Source organism: Gambusia affinis, linkage group LG05, assembly GCF_019740435.1.
Source record: "Gambusia affinis linkage group LG05, SWU_Gaff_1.0, whole genome shotgun sequence".
Classification (NCBI taxonomy): domain Eukaryota; kingdom Metazoa; phylum Chordata; class Actinopteri; order Cyprinodontiformes; family Poeciliidae; genus Gambusia; species Gambusia affinis.
Genome location: NC_057872.1, coordinates 18,905,792 through 18,925,370, shown reverse-complemented (window position 1 = coordinate 18,925,370; position 19,579 = coordinate 18,905,792). Strand labels below are relative to the sequence as shown.

The 19,579-nt window shown below is 39.7% G+C and overlaps 1 protein-coding gene across 3 annotated transcripts in view; it reads right to left on the bottom strand.

Annotated features, from left to right (window-relative positions):
• Positions 1-1,687: 1,687 nt before the first annotated feature.
• Positions 1,688-19,579, bottom strand: part of fam131bb (family with sequence similarity 131 member Bb) — a 29,009-nt gene continuing 11,117 nt past the window's right edge. For 2 of the 3 annotated variants that reach the window (XM_044116929.1, XM_044116928.1), the window contains 6 exons: positions 15,133-15,170; positions 9,807-9,909; positions 5,145-5,369; positions 4,848-4,988; positions 3,285-3,589; positions 1,688-2,045 (listed from right to left, as the gene is read on the bottom strand). In XM_044116929.1, the coding sequence (XP_043972864.1) occupies positions 1,716-2,045; positions 3,285-3,589; positions 4,848-4,988; positions 5,145-5,369; positions 9,807-9,909; positions 15,133-15,170 (1,142 nt within the window). In that variant the 3' untranslated portion in view covers positions 1,688-1,715. Of the gene's footprint in view, positions 2,046-3,284; positions 3,590-4,847; positions 4,989-5,144; positions 5,370-9,806; positions 9,910-10,286; positions 10,323-15,132; positions 15,171-19,579 lie in introns of all 3 variants that reach the window. The other variant, XM_044116927.1, reaches the window with a different exon arrangement.

Below are 19,579 nucleotides of genomic sequence, written 5' to 3'. Positions count from 1 at the left end.
TTTGTCAGAGCAACTCCAACAGTCCAAAGGCAAACTCTGATCTGCTGGATTGCTTTGAGTCAAAAGAAAAAAAAAAGTTTTTGATACCTGAAAAGGAACGGATTAATAGATATATATTGTTGTATGTTGCTCGTCCCTCGCTGACTCCCAGGTTAGTTTGTGTTCAGGAATCTTAACGATCAGGAGCTCAGTTGGTGGCCATGCAGGCAGGTGGCCTGGCCTCCTCTTCCTCCTCTTCCTCTTCCTTTTCCTCCAGCATCTGAATGAGACCAGGTTGTGCCACAAAGTTACAGGAGAATTGATTTCAGATGAGTTAAACTGCATTTCACCGAAATGTTGAGACCACTTAAAAGCATCTGTGAAATTGCTCGAGTTGCTTTGTGCCACAGATTATTTGGGTGGATGTTTGTTCTCATCCAAAATTTAAACAATGGAGTAAACAAGTAAACAGAGCAGCTTAAAACCCGTGAAGATCATCACAAGAAAAAGTAGCTGCAAGCATTTTTTGTTTTTTTGAGATGTCAAAAAAATTTTGTCCATTCTTACGCTAATGTAAACAGCTCCAGCTCAGACAGATTGGATGGAGAGACTGAATGCTGAAGCCTTGCAGCAGATTTTATCTGTACTTTGACTAGGTCATTCTCGCTCTTGAATATGCTTAACCTCTAGAACCCGACAGACCCACCGGTGGGTGGAATATATTCCTATAAACTCTGACCAGTTTCAGCTTCCCCACCGAAGAAGAGCATTCCCACAACATGATGCTGCCACCAACATGTTTCACAATGATAACGTTTAGCATGTGAATCTAAAGGCTGCGTCTTTTGTCACATGAATTGGACATTGCTGTATGAAGCATTCTGAGAGTGAGATGTTTTGTAACTAAGCCATGATTTAGCAATGTTTTTAGCCTCCATGATGCTGTTTGTTCACTAAAGTTCTTGACGAAACATCCAAAGTCTTCACAGAACAGTTACATACTAGTTGGAAAACTTGTCACCATGGCAATTTTCTTGGTGATTAAATTAACTCAGATTTTCATTTTTAATATTTTTAGTCTGACATTGCAGTAGTGTGATAAGAAGAATAACATTTTAAGTAGTTCTTAATTAAACTGGCTGGTATTATGTCTAAAAAAACATCTTGCAACAACTCACAATCTATTTAAACAATGTAATGAACTGATCATCTGAAAAAAATATTCTAGAATGCAATTTTTGAAATACATCATTTTTAAATCCCCTGCTGTTACTGGAAATTAAATTATCTAGAGAAAAATTTTAACAATTTTGTCTCATACTGCAGAGAGAAGCCTTACTGTCATTTTTAAAATTTAAACAATGGAGTAAACAAAGTCGAACTTAATTGTGAAGAGAAAAAAGTAGCTGCAAGCATTTTAGAGAAATCTTGAGATGTCAAAAAGAATTTTGTCCATTCTGTCCTGAACTTAAGGCCTTTAGTTGTGGCTCAAAACAGAAAACCTCTGCAAGTTGTGAACGAACAAATCAACCTTCTCACACTCAACATTCAATTTGTTCTTTCTACAGTTGTTACAGCGAAGTGCATAAAATAATAGGTGAGCAATTAGTGCTCAACCTTAATCACTGGCAAACATTTCAACTGCAAATTCCTAGAATATTGTAATGAAGTGATTAGATCAACTAATTAAGCTGAACTTAGAATAAACCCTCTGTGTGGTCCCTCCCAGCCTCGTCTCAGATAAAGTCAGGCATCAATTCCTGAGGAGAAAATCGTCCCGTAAAGCCACGTTTTGTCCTCACCTTGAGCTGCTCCTCCTCCTGCTGCTCCAGTAGCGGGGAGTGTTCGGTTCCCACCACCTCCTCCGCCGCCGGCACACACAGGCCCGCCTCCACCATCGCCGCTACGCCCATGTAGCCTCCGGCCTCCGCGTGATAGGCCTCCATCTGCCCCGTGTTCCACAGATCAACCAGCGGTGGGTGGACCTGATGAACCAGACTGTGGATGGTGCTGTTGGGTGTCGCCTGCAGAGAGTGGTTGGCACTGTGCAGCCGGTGCTCCAGAGCCTGGAAACACACAGATGTGATGATGATCAGGGAATTTAATGTCTGAGAACCAAAGGGAATTAGATTAGCTGCTTATTGTCATCTAAAAGAGGAATATTTTCATTAAACTTAGTAAAACGTTACGATTTACAGCACCGATCTAACCCGCCAGAAGGTTTTATGTGGCCCTGTAGACTCTGGAAATAGAAACTTCAACATTACAGTTGTGGGCTTAAAAATTATGCTGTCAATCAAATCAACAATATTGCTTGTACATTCATGTGTTAGAGCTAAGACTAATACAGCTCTGGAGAAACAATGAAGAGAGCATTTCACTGACCCCCATTGAAAACCTCCTGGTTATTCCACCAAATATTGATTTCTGAACTTTTCCTGAGTTAAAACATTAATATTGTTGTTTCTAAATGAATATGAACGTGTTTTCTTTGCATTATTTGAGGTTTGAAAGCGCTGCAACTTTTTCGTTATTTTGATCGTTCCTCATTTTCTGAAAATAAACACAAAATTTTTGCTAATTTCAGAGACATGTCAGTAGTTCATAGAATAAGAGAAAAATGTTCATTTCACTCACTTATATGCATATAAAGGGTAAAATCAGAGAAGTGATCATTTTGCAGTGGTCTGTTAATTTTTTTCCAGAGCCGTATCTAACTGATGATCATCAAATCTTCTCGTCCAACCCAACTGAGATTGAATTTAAAAAAGTGCACAGCTAATAGAGACAAACCTGAAAATCCCTACAGCGACAGGTGGCTCTGTGAAGTTTTATCTTAAGAGGGCCAAACATAGAAGCACAAATTATTTTTCTTCCACTCTTCAACTATGCATCACTTTGGGTCAGATAAGTTGATCAGATAACCCAAGTTGTACAAAAGTTTATTGGATGTGAAACATTTGCAATGTACCAAATCTGTTCAAAAGAACTCCCACTGTCCCTGGAAAATTTCCCTAATTTGAAGACTTCAACACCTGCAACTCAGCTCTGCAGACATCCAGTTGTCTGCTTCTATTTTCTTAGCTGACTCCACTTGAACATTTTTAAGATGAGGTCAAATCTGATCAGAAAACTGCACTAATATTTGCACCACTCCTTCAATCAGGGCCTGATGCACTTCTTTCATGCGTCATAATCGTGACTTGGACTAAACCCAAGCCACATATAGTCTCTCCCCAGTAAATGTTCCTCCTGGCAGCGCCGTGCGCTCACCGCTGAGAGTCCACCTGCTCTGCATCAATCACCTGTTGTTGCTGATACTGCAGGAGCTGCTGTTGCTGGTACTGCTGGATCTGCTGCAGCTGCTGGAGGTGGCTCTGCTGCTGGAGGTTGTACTGCTGCTGCTGCTGCTGCTGGGACAGGAAGTGAGCCGCCGCCTGCCCATCGTAGCTGTCCGTCCCCATGATGTAGGAGCCAGCTGGGGGAGACGCCACGCCCGAAGGGTCGCTGTGGGTCGGTTCCCAGGCGTCGGAGGACGAGAGGCAGTAGTGGCCCTGGGAGACGTACGTGTGAGGCCACATCTCTGCTGAGGACTGGTGTAATATCTGATCTGGAAGGATTTAAAAATGCAGCAGCTGTTACTGGAGCTCCAAGAACAGATGCGAGAAGGAAGAGGAACCACATCGTGAGAAGGATGTCTTTACGTCATGCTGCAGGTTTCTAGTTCCAGAAAAGATTCCTAATTATTGAGATTTAAGCCACTGAACAAGGGTTTGTAAAAATTGAGCAGATATGCTTCCAAGTGGAGTGCTATGACAAAAGCTCCCAGTTGCTACTGAAGCAGTCAGTCAAACTGCAGAATTTGACATAAAGCACTTTTTTTCTCTCTCGTACTCCGAGGAGAAGATACGTGTTAACGCTGAGGAGTTAAAACAGCAAAGTAGAGACATGTTTTACAACAACAAAAAAAACTCCTGAATGATCTGAGGCAAATGCAGTAATCCCTCAAGCCTTGGGATGGTTTAACAACTTTAATCTCAAACTTCACTCACAAATGCATGGCTAGAGGGAGAGAAATTTTCAGATAAAAAACCACTTGGAAAGATTGAAGACTCCTCAACCTTATCAGTGGTTCAGGGAGAGGTTTGAAGTTTAAAGCTTGAAGTTTGAAGTTTGAAGCAAAATTTCACCTGTTTCTTTCTTTTTTATTTCTTTTACGTTTTTATTTCAGCTGCACATTTGAAGATGAATGTCACAGAAACCTTCACTGACAAAGAAAACAACTAAAACCAAACAAAGAATTAACCGAAATAAAATTTATAGATGTTAAAATACTTCTGTTAGTTTATATGTTAGTTAATTCTCCTGGTTCTGGTTCTGGTTCTGGTTCTGATCTGCTCTGGAGAACCAGAACTAGAACCAAACATGGAGAAGCAGCATCCAGCTTCAATGCACCACAAATTAGGGACAAACTTCCTTAGAATTGAACTTCCTTTAAATAAATCCTAAAAACTCACCTGTTCAGGGTTGCCTTTGATTAGTAAAGCCAATCACTGATTGATATATTTGACATATATTTGCTTGGTGATTTTGATGATGTCATTATTGCTTCTTTCATAGTTAGCGACTGCATGATGCTTCTCTGATGTAAGGCCCTTTGAACTCTTGTTGCCTTACTTGTTTACTTGACTTTTGTTAGATCAAATTCTTTTCCAGAGACCAACAACAAAACATCATACAGATATTTTTTTGTGGTATTTTTTATTTTCACTTTCCCGACAGCAGCAGCTCTGAACACGGTTTTGTGTGTCCTGGCACTTTTTTCCTCGACCTGCCCGTCCTACCAGCTGCTTTCTGCTGAGTTTTACCTCGACTGGTGATGCTCTCCTGGTTGACCTCGCTCAGGTGAGCCACGCTGCCCTGGTTTGAACCCGACCGGGGGCTCTCCCCGTCCATCGACGACCACGCCAACAGCGTTGCCTCTGAGATAGCAAATTGCTGCAGGATGCCTGAGGTCAGAGGTCAAAGAACAGACCCAGGTCAGAATTAAGACATGCATCATATTTAATTGGCTAAACGTTTGCCTAATGAGCACATAATGCTGCTGACAACAGCCAACAATCCCCAGACTGTGTCTGCCCTCCGGCTGTGTGCTTGCATCTCACCTGCAGCAAACCGGGCCTCCTTTTCTCCGTCGCTGAGGTCGCTGTAGGCGTCGTTCTCGGCCCGCCGCTCTTTTTCCCGCTCTTGGGTGCTGATGCGGGACTGGGGGATTCCTCCTGCACCAACTGTCTGCATGCCCCAGTTTTGCCATTCGATCATGTGAGCAACACGGCCCTGGGCCATCGCTGTGGGCTTGGTTACTCTTTCCTTCATGGTGCGGCTGACTCCTGATGGATTAGGAAAAAAAAAAAGTGCAACACAGGAGGAAGCACAAAGAAGGATGATGGTTTGAAAGAAAGTAGGAGAGAATATGATGAAGAGATTGGAGGAGATGTGGAGGTGAAAAGATGGATAGACATAAAACAGGGTAGAAAAGGGAAGAGAGAAATAATAGATAAGTTATTATCATGTTTATATTTTTGCTGAGTGATGGAAACTGTGATGATGAGTGAAAGTATTGATGTGTTACAGGATTGGACTGATAAGCTGCTTTGAAAACGAGTTAGATGACCAGTGTTGAGTTTTTTTTATAATACCAGAAGATAAAGTCCAGTGGAAACATCTTTTGACACCCTCAATTTATTTTCTTTCTAAGAAGTCAGACTTCCTGCCACAGTAGTCTCTATCAGTTTTTTTGTTTCTGATGGTCTTTTGAAAATGCTCTTAGTCTTGTTTGGGCATTATCAACTTATTTTCAATCAGGCACATAACAGTTTTCAAAAAAAAGAAATACGTATTTTCTTTTAGCCATTTGTGTCATTATCCTTTGGTGTTACAACTTTTGCTTTCATTAGGTTCATGTTTGATAATTTCTTCATTGTTTATTTGTTTAGATCTTGTTTGCTCCTTGTGTTTGTTCATTTATTTTTAGCATTTATGAAATTTATCCCTTAGATTAATGTTTCTTTCTGTTGCTGTTTATATCTTTCTCCAGCTTTGCTTATTTTCCCCCTTTCTGCTCAGCTGTTGCACATCTCCTAATTTTCCTCTTCCTTTCTTCTTCCCCAGCTGTCCCTACTCACCTGTGATTAGCTCTTTCACTTCTCCACTGTCTAATCAGTGTATTTATAGCTTCCTGTCTGCATTGTTCTCCACTGGTCCTCCCTCTATTTTCCATTGTTACTGCCATTATTTTCCAGTCGTATCTCTGTCTGAGCCTCATTACTTTGTTAATAAGTATTTGGATCTTCACCTGCTCCCATGAATTGGTAGCATTTGGATCCTTCCCATTTAAGCACAATATGACAATTTAACTTTGACCTTCAAATCCTTGGGGCATAAAAAAAGACTATTAAAGCCAAGCAATGAAACTTCAGTGTGTCTTAAAAAGTAGAACTGATTTTAAGTCAGTTCTTTAGGCATGTTTTATTAAGTCTGTCACAAATACTCACAGTGAAAGAGAGACTATATTGGCTGTGGCTGTCTGTGTCATGTGATCTTCTCTGATAGCTGCACCCAGAAAACTGTCAGCATGGGAAACAAAATTTAAAAGTGCTTACATTTTTGCAACATTGAAAGCAAAGTGAGAAACTATGAAATAGAAAAACAACTTTGTTCTTAGTATCATCTGCATTTAATTAACTGGAAATGTATTTAAATATGGCTTGAGCTGAATTTTCAACAAGTAAATTATCAGAAAGTGAAAATGCTAGCATTAGCCTACCACTTCAGCATATTATTTGTCATTCACTGAAGACTGCAACAACTGCGGCTGTGTGTATGAAGTCACAAAAAATCTTTAGAAACAGTACTGTCTTGTAGAAACTGCTGTTGGCACAAAATATGAGATGCTTTCAGAAAAACCAGAGACTGCAGCATCTGGGGAATGAGTTATTGGCAATATTAATCCAGAATAAGTAATTCCAATGTTTTTCTTCACAGGCATAACATTTAGTTTAATGATATGCATAGGAACTTGGAACCTGTAAATATCTTATTCTTAAGATTCTTAAGAAGTTAACATTTGCATAGTGGACAAAAAAATGCAAATCAGCTTAGGATTCCCAAAGAACTGAAGGATGAAACTTCTCATAGGTTTTTTCTAGTTAGGTCTCATTTCTCAAAGATATGAGTTTCATCTGCTGTAGCTTAGCTGGTCAGGTACATTGACAGAAAATAGATGCAAAGCACTGTCAAATATTTTCAAAAAGTCAGAAACACTGAAAGAAAAAACATCACAAAGACTAACATGTTATCTGTTCACTTGGAAGAGAAAATTACTGATGGTTTCAAACTTTTGCATTGTATGTTGTCCTAATTAACTGGTTTGTTGTTATGGTAATTATACTGTAATCCCATCACCAAACAAATACAGGACAACTGAACACCTTCAGGCATGAAAATGAATAAATGAGCAAATAAATGGTGGCAGCCTGAGCTGAACTACACCAGAATACAATTAAAAAAATTAATAAATCAGTCCAATCCTGCTGATCAGATGTGTGTGTGTAAATGAGGGTGGTCATTAGCATGGATTTTGAGAACCGCTGAATATTGGTCGCTGTGGTGGCGACAGCTTAATGAGACTTCACCCAGTCACGGTGCATGGAGGAGAGGAGGTAGTGCATGAATCTTTCCTGACACAGGTGCATCTTGGGATGGAACGGGTTAATTGGGGTGAGGTGTCTGCGTGGCGTGAATGATGAGAGGTTGGCTTGTTGACATACACCTCTGCTATGCTGCGCTGGGTAAGCAGAAAATTGCTCCCTGTTCTCTCTGCTGTTTGTATCAGAACTCGACTCGACACTGCTGAACATACATTATTTTCCCCCTCGAAGAAAGAAATTAATTTCCCACTGCTGTGCTCCAACTGGCTCCCACTTGCTTTGCTCCACATTTCATGTGACCAACATATGATGACATGAACTGTAACTGTGGGGTGAGTTTAAAGAAAAAATTATTGAACAAATCAGCGCCGCAACTCACGATACAACAGCTGCACTCCACTACTCTGAACTGCAACTTCCAAATGATACCGCACGAAGACAACCAGAAACACTGCAATAAAAGAAAACACTGCACTGAACTGCTTTACCACAGCACTTCACACAGGGGGAAACATCCAAAGTGAAACTTGACTAGAACACCACAACCGCCGCTTTACGAAGGAAAACAGAAGGTGGTCACCGCAACCAACTCGAGCATTCGACTGTTTCGACCCTGAAAATATCCTTGAAGTTTTAAACTAGCATAAAAGCAACCCAATGTTGTTATGACCCTGAAGATTTGTACTCAAAATTAGTCTTTTCTGAATTTCTAAGTAGCTCTCCAATGTATGATCTTAACTTATAATTAAAAAAATTTAAAAAGTTTTTTTGAAATAATCCATAATTAACCTTAAATATTAATTAAAGAGTTTAACTCATAAGTTAACCCTCCAGACCCCATTAGGGACAAGGGTGAACAGAAAATGGATGGATGGATGGAACTCATAAGTTCCTACAAGATTTGAAGTAGCCCCCATTTTATTGTGGCTCCAGAGGCTGGAGTTTGATGGTTTGATGGTTCTCTGTTATTGTGTCCTTGAGCAACACAATTCACCCGCCTGGGCTCAGCCTACCTCTGTCAGTCTGCCCCAGGGCAGCTGTGGCTACAATGTAGTAGCCTACCACCATGAGTGCATGAATGACTGAAAGTAGTGTAAAATGCTTTGTGCCCCTCTGGACTTAAAAAGTGCAGGTCATTTACTATTTTAATAAATGAATGAAGTGCAGCCCTCATTTTTTGCTCAGCAAAAAGAGTTACATGTAGGAAACAGATTTAGAACAGAGATTGTGTTTTATCTACAAAGACAGATTGTTTCCATTCCAGAATTATTTTTTTTTTCTGAGTTAAAAAAAAATGTGGTAGAAAAAAATAACAGATTCTAATGTTGAAACCTGAAATACCATTTGTTTCCCCAGAGTCTGTTTCTGATAGGTTGATCAGCACCTGGTGATGCCTCCTTACCCCCAACAAGAACCACAGAGAATGCTTTTCCAAACTAAATCTGCTCATCTTGCCAGATTTAGTTGCATTTAATATTTATGTTTGTGCTTGATGACTTTCTGTGGAGTTTCTGCAGAGTTTTTTTTCTCTGTTTCATTTTGTCTTTTCAACTCTTCTTGTTCAGAAAGCTCCCTGCTCCAAGCTCTCCATGTAGATTGTAATCAAAGACAATTTGCTTGAGCCTTTTTTAAACAAATAACTCATCATGAATTAGACTTCAGTGTGATTGACAATCAATTTTGTCCTTGATTTAGTGTCGTTAAAGCGACTGACAAAATAAAACTTAATTTTGATAAATGTCCAGAATCTATTTGCTTTGTTCTCTGGGAAAGGTGACGGATTTATCTATCAGACAAATTTCAGAGAATTGCGACCAACGATTTACATGTATTACTATAATATAACACAGAAAACTATCCGCTACAAAATGAACACATCCTACCCACTTTATCTTAGAGAAACAAGCTGCATGACGATGCAATGTGTGTGTGCGTGCTGTGTGTTTTATGCTGGATTTATTCCATCAATGCCTTTTGAGGAGTCATTGACGGCAGATGTCAGTGTGAAGAGGAAGTGATAGAAAGGGAACCCTTTGAAGGGTACCATGCTGACTCCTGAGCCCACTAAAGAGCGGAGCCAGCATGGGGTCGTTTACCAGAACCAGCACAGACACACACCTGACACACCTGACAGAGAAGACTTAGCCAAAGCCCCGATGCCATAGACATTTGAGTTCCTCTTGAGTCGAGGCAGGATTGATGTGGTGTCCTCCATGGACAGCTGGAGGGAGAGAAGAGAGAGGAATGGAAGAGGAGGAAGGGGGGAGGAAAAAGAGAGCGAGGATGGTGTGACGGGAGACACAAAGACATCGACACAGTGTGTGTTACAGAGAAGGTGAGTGGAGAGGAGAGGTGATGGAGATGTTGGGTTAATACAAAAGACAACATCTGTATTACCCAAATCTTCAGTCCAAGTAAACTTAAAAAAAATGTGCTCACTATTGTGCACCACTACGGTAAAGCATAGGGTCTAATATAAAGCTGAGGAGGTGAGAGGAGGTCATGAGGGAGCAAGAGCTTGTAGCTACAGGGTGATGCAAATCAAAAAACAAGCAGAGAGAAAAGTCATAGATGGAGGAACGATGCTACAACACTTACATTAATTCCTTCCCATGAAAACTCTGAACGTCCATGCTGAAGAAGAGAAACGGGAGGAGGGAGGGATGGGGGAAAGAAGGAGAGAGAGTGACAGAACATCGACATGCGTTGAGGAGGAGAGAAAACCGAGTTGGTTTAAAAGTCAGACGTGTGGATGAGGAGGACGAAATTAAAGGAGGTGAGCAGGAAAAGAAATGAGAGACGGATACGTGTGAGTTTCCAAAGGTACAGAATGACAGGGAGAAGGGAGGGGATTAAACAGGGATCACTTTATATTTGCTTAGTTATGTTTAGCTGAGTGAATACTCCATGGTTAAACGTGCTTCCTCTTCGGGGGCATGTGCTGCCAAAACCCATGAAAGCTGGCAGAATATTGTGTGAGTGCTTGAGAGAGATGTCAGTGGTGTACTGATCAGTATCTGATGCTGCAGATAGACGAGGGGCCGAGGCTAACAGGCGTGTGCTTGCGGGGGTGTGCGTGCCTGCATGTGTGCGTGTGTGTGTGTGTGTGTGTGTGTGTGTGTGTGTGTATGTGTGTGTGTGTATTGTGCAGGGAGGAGGCGGACTTAGATGATGAGGACAAAGAAGATAAGCAGCAGCTTCTGCGACACTATTTCCCTCTATCAGCTGAGAGCGGAGCACTTGTGGCCTGCCGGCTTAAATATTTTCACCCTACTGTCGATGTGCACAGTGTGGCCGTAAAAACTCGACTGCAGCACACCTATTTTTTCTTGAACTGCATTTTTATAAGGATATTTTTTTTCTGGACTGGTACACGGATTAAAGCAATTTTTTGCAAATATTTGGACACCCATGCTGTAAACTGCAGTGGTTCTCAGATACTGTGGCATTTTGGAAAACACATTGCTTTGCAAAATATGCTGCTCTTGAGCTTTTTCACATTTTGTAACATCACAATCACAAACTGCAATACATTTAATTTCAATTTAATGTGGCAGATTAACACAGAATGAAATCATAATTGTGATAAATCATGCATATGTTTTCCTCTTAAAACATCGAGCCTTTTGAGGTCACCTTATTAGTAAATAGTGGCTAATTTTATTCTATGTATAAATGTAGCTGTTCTGTGAAGACCTCAGAGGTTTCTTGGAAACGATATGAAAACAAAAAGCACCACAATAACCCAGGAATGCAGCAGAGAGGTCAAGAATTAATCTGTGAAGAAATGTAAAGCAATGTTAGAGCTTAAAACAATATTACAAGCTTTGAACATCTCAGAGCGTCCTGGTTAAGTCATCATCTAAAAGTGAAACAGTGAAACATGGTGGTGATAGCATCATGCTAAAAATTAATGTTCATGGATGCACCCCATTAAATCTTACTGAGTTTGAGCTATTTTTGAACTAAGGCAGATTGACTTGCAGGAAAAAAAAAATTTTTGCTGCAAAGCTTCTTCACAAGGAGGCTGAATACAAATCCACACCACACTTTAACATTTTCGTATTTAAAATTTGTGCGAACCTTGTATCAGATTTCTTTCACTACTTAGTGTTGGTCTGTCACATAAAATAATTTAAAAAAAATACAATACAGTTTGCAGTAATAATGAAATATAACATCCACAAATGCATGAAAACACTGTCTAAAAATGTTTCACACCAAATAAAGAGCATGGTGGTGCAAAGATTTAAAGTCACCCTTCAATTGTTTTAGTTTATGTCCAAGCAGTCAGGTGTCTCTTTCTTTAAGGGCTTTTGGTCAATACTTCTCCAGTCCTTCTGAAGGTCATTTAAACTCATACTTTGGTCGTTGCCGATTTTGTTATTCATTTTCTTCTGGTTTCCTGAAGATCTTCAAAAGAGGTCAGCTGACACTGACCTTTATGAATCGACCTCTGGGGTCTTTTCTAATTATCCTGACTCTCCTGTCAGAACTCAGTTTCTCCAAACTGAGAGCACACTGCCTACTTCATACTGCCTAAAAACTTATAAATATTTCACATAACTTCTTCAAACTAAAAAAACTTAAACATTCTTTTATGTCTTGGGAGGTCTGATCACAAGTAGACTTTTATCGGAACAAAGAGGAATGGAAAGAGCCACATGTGGCCAACGTCATTAACCGAGTGAATGAAAAGAAGTTCTGGACGGCACTGAAGAACTACAGAATCAACATTTGACAGATTCTAGCACTCGTTGTACTGCAAAGGGCGGGCCAACTGCTGCTGTTATTGTGCATTAATTTTGCAAAAGGCTGCTACACAAGTAAAAATAAAGTACTTTAAAAAGAGAGAGAGGCTCTGTAGTTCAGAACATGCAGCTAAGTTTAACATATTACAGCTAGAGAGCCTGCAGTAGAGGCTCTCACATGACCAAACCTATCTTTATGCCTCTTTCAAAGCAGTTAAAATGCTGCAAAATTATAAGAAAAAAAATGGGTGCAGTGCAGTTCTGCAGAAAGCAGCTTTTTCTCCCTATTATCAGCAGGAAGCAGGGGATTCCCACTCAACAGACGAGGTACCACCTCCCTGTTGACCGCACATGCATAAAGGCAATATTTTATGATGAGATCCTCATGCACACCCCTTCTAATGCCACCCTGGGCAACCACCAGCATGGCCAAAATTATGGCAAGATGAGAGTTAGATTGGACAAGAGCATATTAGCCAGTACAGCATCCATTGCAGTTGCAATTCAACAGAAACAATGAGAGTTAATTAAAGGTGCCAGTGCATAAGACCACTGACTTACATGGAGCTTACTGAATGACATATTATTGACTATTTTTGAAAATTAGCTAATAAGAAACAGTGCAGCTGGTAAGTTTTGATTGCTTGATAAGAAATCAGAGAACTGTTACTGTTGTTAGTGATACTGTTACTGTTGAACATGTTGCTCACATTATTTGAATGTGCAAAATCTTCAGAGATAATGACATTATAATTATTATTGGCCAGAGGTATTTAGCCTGGTCACTGAGCAAACCAGTGAGAAAGAAAACAAAACTGGAATGCACCGTTATGCCATCACTGCTGCTATCATGAACTCTGCAACATTTCAGAAAATGTGTCGTCGCTGATTAGATGCTAAATGAAAGAAAATCAAGAGCAGTATCTAGATGTGTGTCATGCTTCTGAATTCAGCCCCCTTTTATTCTGATACTCCTAATTAAATCCAGCGCAACAAATTACCTTCAGAAGTCAACTAATTAGTAAATAAATTTATCTGTGTGCGATTTAATCTCGGTATGACTCCAGTGGATCTGTGAAAGATTCAGAGGTTTGCAATCTTTCACAAATCTTTCTGTCCACAAGAGAACATTAGTGGACAGAAACAACATAAAGACCAAAAAAAGACAGCAATAAGGATACAGTTGAGGAAAAGCCTTATGCAGTTTTTAACAAGATATATGAGATAAACATGTGGAAGGAGGTGATTTGATCAGATGAAACCATAACACAAATATTTGACCTAAACAGCTACGTTGCCACATAGCTGTGGCAACGAATTAAACACTGTACATCACCCTGAGCACACCTTACTGATAGTGACACATGGTGTTGATGGCATCATGCTGAGGGGATGCTTCCCAAAACAAAAGCATATAAGACAGGAGAGAATTAAAGCCAAGATGGATGGAGATGATAAATCCAGGGGAATCCTGGGAGAAAACTTCTTGGAGGCTGTAAAAGATTGACAACGAAGCTGAACATGCATACATGCATCTGATAAATGGAGTGGCCTGGACTGGAGCATCCATGTGTCCCGATTTCAACTAGAATATGTGGAAAGATATTACTAAGGATGGATGAATACAAATTTACACCAAACTTTTTGATTTTTCAATTAAAAAACATGTAAATCCATTTTCTTCTACTTACAAATAACATCCCAGTAACGGACATTGCAGTTTATGATTGCAGCATGACAAAATGTGAAAAAGCTCAAGGAGTTTGAAAAGGTCTGCAGACCCCTGTAGTTAACTTTAATGTTTAAAAGTGAAAGTAATTGAAATTTTAATGTCAAATCTTGATTACAGTCTTTTGTCAGAATCGCCTGCTGAGTTCACTGACAGGAGTCGGGCCTGTCAGCTGGATACAGTGGGTATCCTGACTGTAGTTATGATTCGATATGAGCGCCCTCCTGTCTAATTCATGCTTTTCTTGTAATTCTATTCTTTGCTCCCATTCCCTTCCACTCTTTCCCTCTTTCTTTCTCTCCTCCGTCCCTTGCACAGGAGTAGGAGTGATGAGAGATTTAACACACTTGAGTGGTAGAGCTGAGCGCCTAGAAGCAGCTTTGCCATCTTTTTTCCAATAGCTGACCGTGCTGCCAACGTGCGTGTGTGAATGTGTGTGAATGGGCAGCTGTTTTTTCTTTCCAAAGGGCATTCTGGGACACAACACATAAATAAATGATGCAATCAGTCCACAGTGCATTTGGTGGAAAAGTAGAAGTCTCTACACTTTAGTTTAAAATGGTTTCCTCTCCGGTGTCCTGTCTCATGAGATCAGTGATGGAGGAGAGGAAAGGATACAAAGCAGTGGGAATGTGTAAAAGTTGGAGAAAGAGGGAAGGTGATGTCTCTGCTGTTCTTATTTGAAAGACTTTAGTTTTTTGCAGAGTCAGATGGGTGACAAACATCTGACTTCTTGACATCACAACCAGCGATCGCTGATTCTTTAAGATACGAGGGAAGAGCAGTGAGCGTTGAACTGACATTTCTAAACTACCAGTATGAGCACAGTGAGCTGGTGGAGTCATCATCATCATGTGGAAGCTAAACAGTTTGTTGCCATGTTGATTCTTCAGGTGGAGAAGCAAAATCCACAGTGAAAGGAGTCAACAAGACGACTAAGTGAGATGGAAAGCTGAAGACTTACTTGCTCCCCATCCTTCTGGACCGGCACGCTATCTGCCGCTATGAGCGCATTACAGGAAGAGAGACAAAAAGAGAAGAAAATATTATTATTTATCTGTGACATAACAGATCATACAGAATGTTAAACAAAATCTTCAGTTTTCAATAAAATGTCACCCAAAAATCTATTTTCCACATTTTACTTCTTTGCCAAACCCAATTTAATAATAAAAGAAATTTCACAAAAGTAATATGTCAGTGCACAAATGTCCCATATCACCATAGCAACAATAAAGACACTTATTTTACAGCCTTGTATTTTCAATGTGCTTACAGGTTAACCTCATCGCATTCGACAGCATGAGTCTCTTCAAGCAGGTCACCAAGTTATGAATTTAAAAAGAAGATCCCAAAAATGACAACCAGAAGAACTTAGTAACACTGAACCACTGTTGGAGCCAAAAGTGACTCTCCAGCTGAAGGAGGAACTGAGGAGGAAAAACCAAGGAGGAGAAACGCAGGAGGGTTCAAAAAGGTCTGACACACAGCAGGCAGTTTTTTCTCCTACTTTGTCTCTGATGTTTAGTGAAGTTATTTGGATATCTAAGCAGTTTTTAAACTTTGACTTCCTTCCCTTTTTTCCTTTTCCAAGATTTCCTATTGTGAAATTAATATTAGATAAACTCACTATCAGGCTGGTAAACCTTTCTCTTTGAACTCCTGTGAGATCAGTATATTTTTGATTAAAGTTAATCCTTTTATCAATTTATGAAAATATGAGCAGAAATACGACAAGAAAAACCTAGAAAATCACTTCCAGACTTAAAAAATGGTCAAAGAAGATAATGTAAGCTGTTCAAAGCTGTCAAATTCCCCAATCACTACTGATTTCATGTAACCCTATTGCAGAATCTCCTTGCTTCATTAAATGTGTGACGATAATGATTTAATGGGATTAAATTAATAATGTATTCTTTAGACACTGTTTGATAGATAGATTCACAGACCAACCGTTTATTTAAATAGTTTAATGTTATTCATCAATCTGCTACAGAACTGATGGTTTAATAAAAACATGAGCAAAGAAACATAACCCATTGGTTCTTGGTAGTAACCCTTTTTACATTTTGTTTACATTGCTGTACATTGAGGTATTTCGCCTAACAGCTGATTGTATAATTTATTGGGAGATCGTTCTCGAATTAAACACTTAGCCGTACATGAGACTCATTTGAAATCCACACTCTGTGATGGATAAATGAACGTTATTATCCCTCCTCATTCGGCTGTCCAAATCCTAATTAAAACATTGGTTTAATTAGAGAGTCTCTGCTCTTGATGGAGTTTAAACACAGCCTCAGTCTCTAGGTGCTCTTCTGTATCACAGGGTCTGTTCTCTGTGTGCGTGCAACTCTCAGAGGGGCTCCCTCCTCTGCGGGTCTCTCGGTTCAGCGCCGTATTTCACGCAGCTGCAATTGCCAATCGCGAGCAAATTCTCGGGAGCTTTGAGAGCCGCACCGAGTTGTTGGATCTGTGGATGTCCGGCGATGTCTGTGACCCACTGACCCAGTGATTCAGAAACATCAGCTATGCTCCGTCTCTGCTGAGCTCTCGGATATTAGCCTTCCCTCTGAACTCCGCTCAGTCACATCAGATAACTGCAAGGGCAAGTGACAAGGGACGGATTTCATTCCAGAAATCCTGTCCTCGCTTCTGTGAGAAAAGGGCTGTCAAACTGCGAAGATGACCGCTTTGTCACATCCGCACACGATCTGCAGAGTTGGAGTTTCTAAAGAGGATGCTTCTGGTCAACTCACCGGGAGCAATCAAAGTCTGTGATTTACACTTCATGGAGTTTAATCCCACTTCATTATCAAAGACACTTTAAAAGAATTTATATTATTTGCAATGTCAGTCTCGCTAGGGAAACTGTAGTTTATCACAGTTTTGTTGGTGTAACATCTGCTATAATAATTATTAGCTCTAGAATATTTATTGCTTAAAATGCATTTTTTAGCTTTTCAGGAGATTGTGTGCAAGTTTTATGTAATGATGATGTGTCAGTGCTCTGTGATCCTCTAACAAACTAGAACAAACGTGGTTCCTAAAAGTAAAACTCTTAAAATGAAGACATGTCTTTACATCACAGTTTCTACTGAACACATTTATGCTCAAGAGCCACAAATAGACGTGAACTTTGTGTTGCCTCAGAGGAATTACAAACATGTTTGACTGTTGGCTCTGAGAGTTGTAATGTGAGCAGCTCATTCATTGGCTGCTATTAGTTAGACAGAAAAGCAGTGCAGGGAAAAGTGAAAGGTTTACATATTCCCACCATGAGCAAGACTCTCATGTTGATTGTGAGCCTTTTTCTAGCCTTTACTCTTCCAGGGTGGATTTATAATAAAACATACACGATTAAAGACTTTTTTAACAAGAGTGAACAGGTTGGAGTTAATTGTAAATATTATATTATAATCCAGAAATGATTAAAGTTAGAAATATAGACTCAAACATGTACACACAGCCTAGGCCAAATAGGCTAGGCTTAGGCCTAATATCAACTCAACTTAGACCAAATATATGTTTCGTCATCAATAAGCTTTTGGCTTGATTCTGGTAGGATATTTCTCCAATCTTCTTAGCAGAATTGGTTCAGTTTGTTGAAATTGTTTGACGCAGAGCCAAACAAATTTTCTGCATGGTTGATGTTTGCTCCATTCACGAAGATTTATCTATTCAAATGCAAATTTTGGTTTGCGTTAAAAATAATAAGTCTTCTGTTTTTATTGTTCTATCCACTTTGCACCAGTATCACTGGTAGCAAAAGCAGCCCCACAGTATCATACTGCCAACACCGTACATGACAGTTGGTCAGGTTTTCTGTGGTGTGAGTTCTCTAAGCGTTCTTCTTCTCAGAATAGCCAAACAGCTCAGTCTTTGCCTTCAACACTAAACTTCTCTGTAAGGCTTTCTTCACTGTGGACTGTGGAAGCCAATAAACAATCATCAAAACTAGATTTAAAATAGATAAATTAGGCTGAATCCTGAACATCCCTCCTAAAATCTCGACTTCAGTCGTGTTGAAAATTTGTGGATTATGCCTGAAATCCAGATTGGGGCCAAAAAACTAACAAATTAAAAATTTATTTTGGCCACACAAAACTCTGAGAATGACATCAGAAGCTTATTTATGGTAGCAATGAGTTGCAGAAACAACTTGCTAATGGACATTTAACAAAATTGTATGCATGTATTTATGCCTGCATTTATAATTTGGAACCGTTGTTGATTAGAGAAGATAATAAATTTATTTGTTGCATAACCATCCCATCATTGAAAAATAACAATATAAACACATTCAAATAACAAACATAAAATGGCACTCACATCTACAATGCGGGTATGTAAACTTTTGACCACAACTGTATATCATGTACATTATTTGCAGCCGAGGCAGAGGGAGAGCGTCCTAGATTTTTAACCCATCTGGGTTACAATTCTGCCCTAAAAACACAAACTACACATCAACATACCCATCCACATGCATGTAGCTGCCAGCAACATATAGTCTAATTATGCACTCAAACCGCATCCTCCCTCCTCCTGCTTCTGTCCTCTTCTCGAGTTTTCACAGCCTCTCTCCTCCCTCCATCCATCAGCCTCATTCAGCCAATTAGCAAATTAGCAATCACTCTCTGTGCACATAAATCCCAACATGGCCCAAGAGTTCTCTGAACTGCTGCAGAGCACACAGCTACTGAGAGGCCGCTCAGCCGTGACACCGAATCATCACAGCGTGTTGTATTGACAACGCTCACTTTCTGGCATCTTTCAGTTTCAACCTTGTTGACAATCACTTTAAGGGATTTTTTTTTGTGAAACAAGACGGTTTGCAAAAGTATTCATGCCTCTTGAAGTTTTCCCCACTATTTTGCAACGACTTGTATATATATCATAATGAGGATTTCATTTATGGGAAGACAATATTTTATTTATAAGTGTTTTAAAAGAGTGGTGTTTTCCCCACTATTTTGCAACGACTTGTATATATATCATAATGAGGATTTCATGAGATAGATGAACAAATTAGCATTTATTTTAAAGGGGAAGACAATATTTTATTTATAAGTGTTTTAAAAGAGTGGTGTCCACATGTTCACCCGACTTTATTCCAAAAGAGAACAAACATAAACAGACAGCAAACATAAAAGTAAAGATAAGGAGAAGTTTAAAGCAGAGTGAAATCCTAAAAATTATATCTCACGAACATCTAACCTAGCTCAGTAATCTGAAAATATCAACCGATATATGTCGATCCACCTAAATCAGATCAGCCAAAGAGAGTATTAATCAGAGAGGCAACCAAGAAGGCAACAGTAAGTCTGCAGGAGCAACAATTAGCTGTGAACTTCAGAAATCTGGTCACTGTAGAAAAGTGACCAGATTTTCTACAGTGATAATAACAG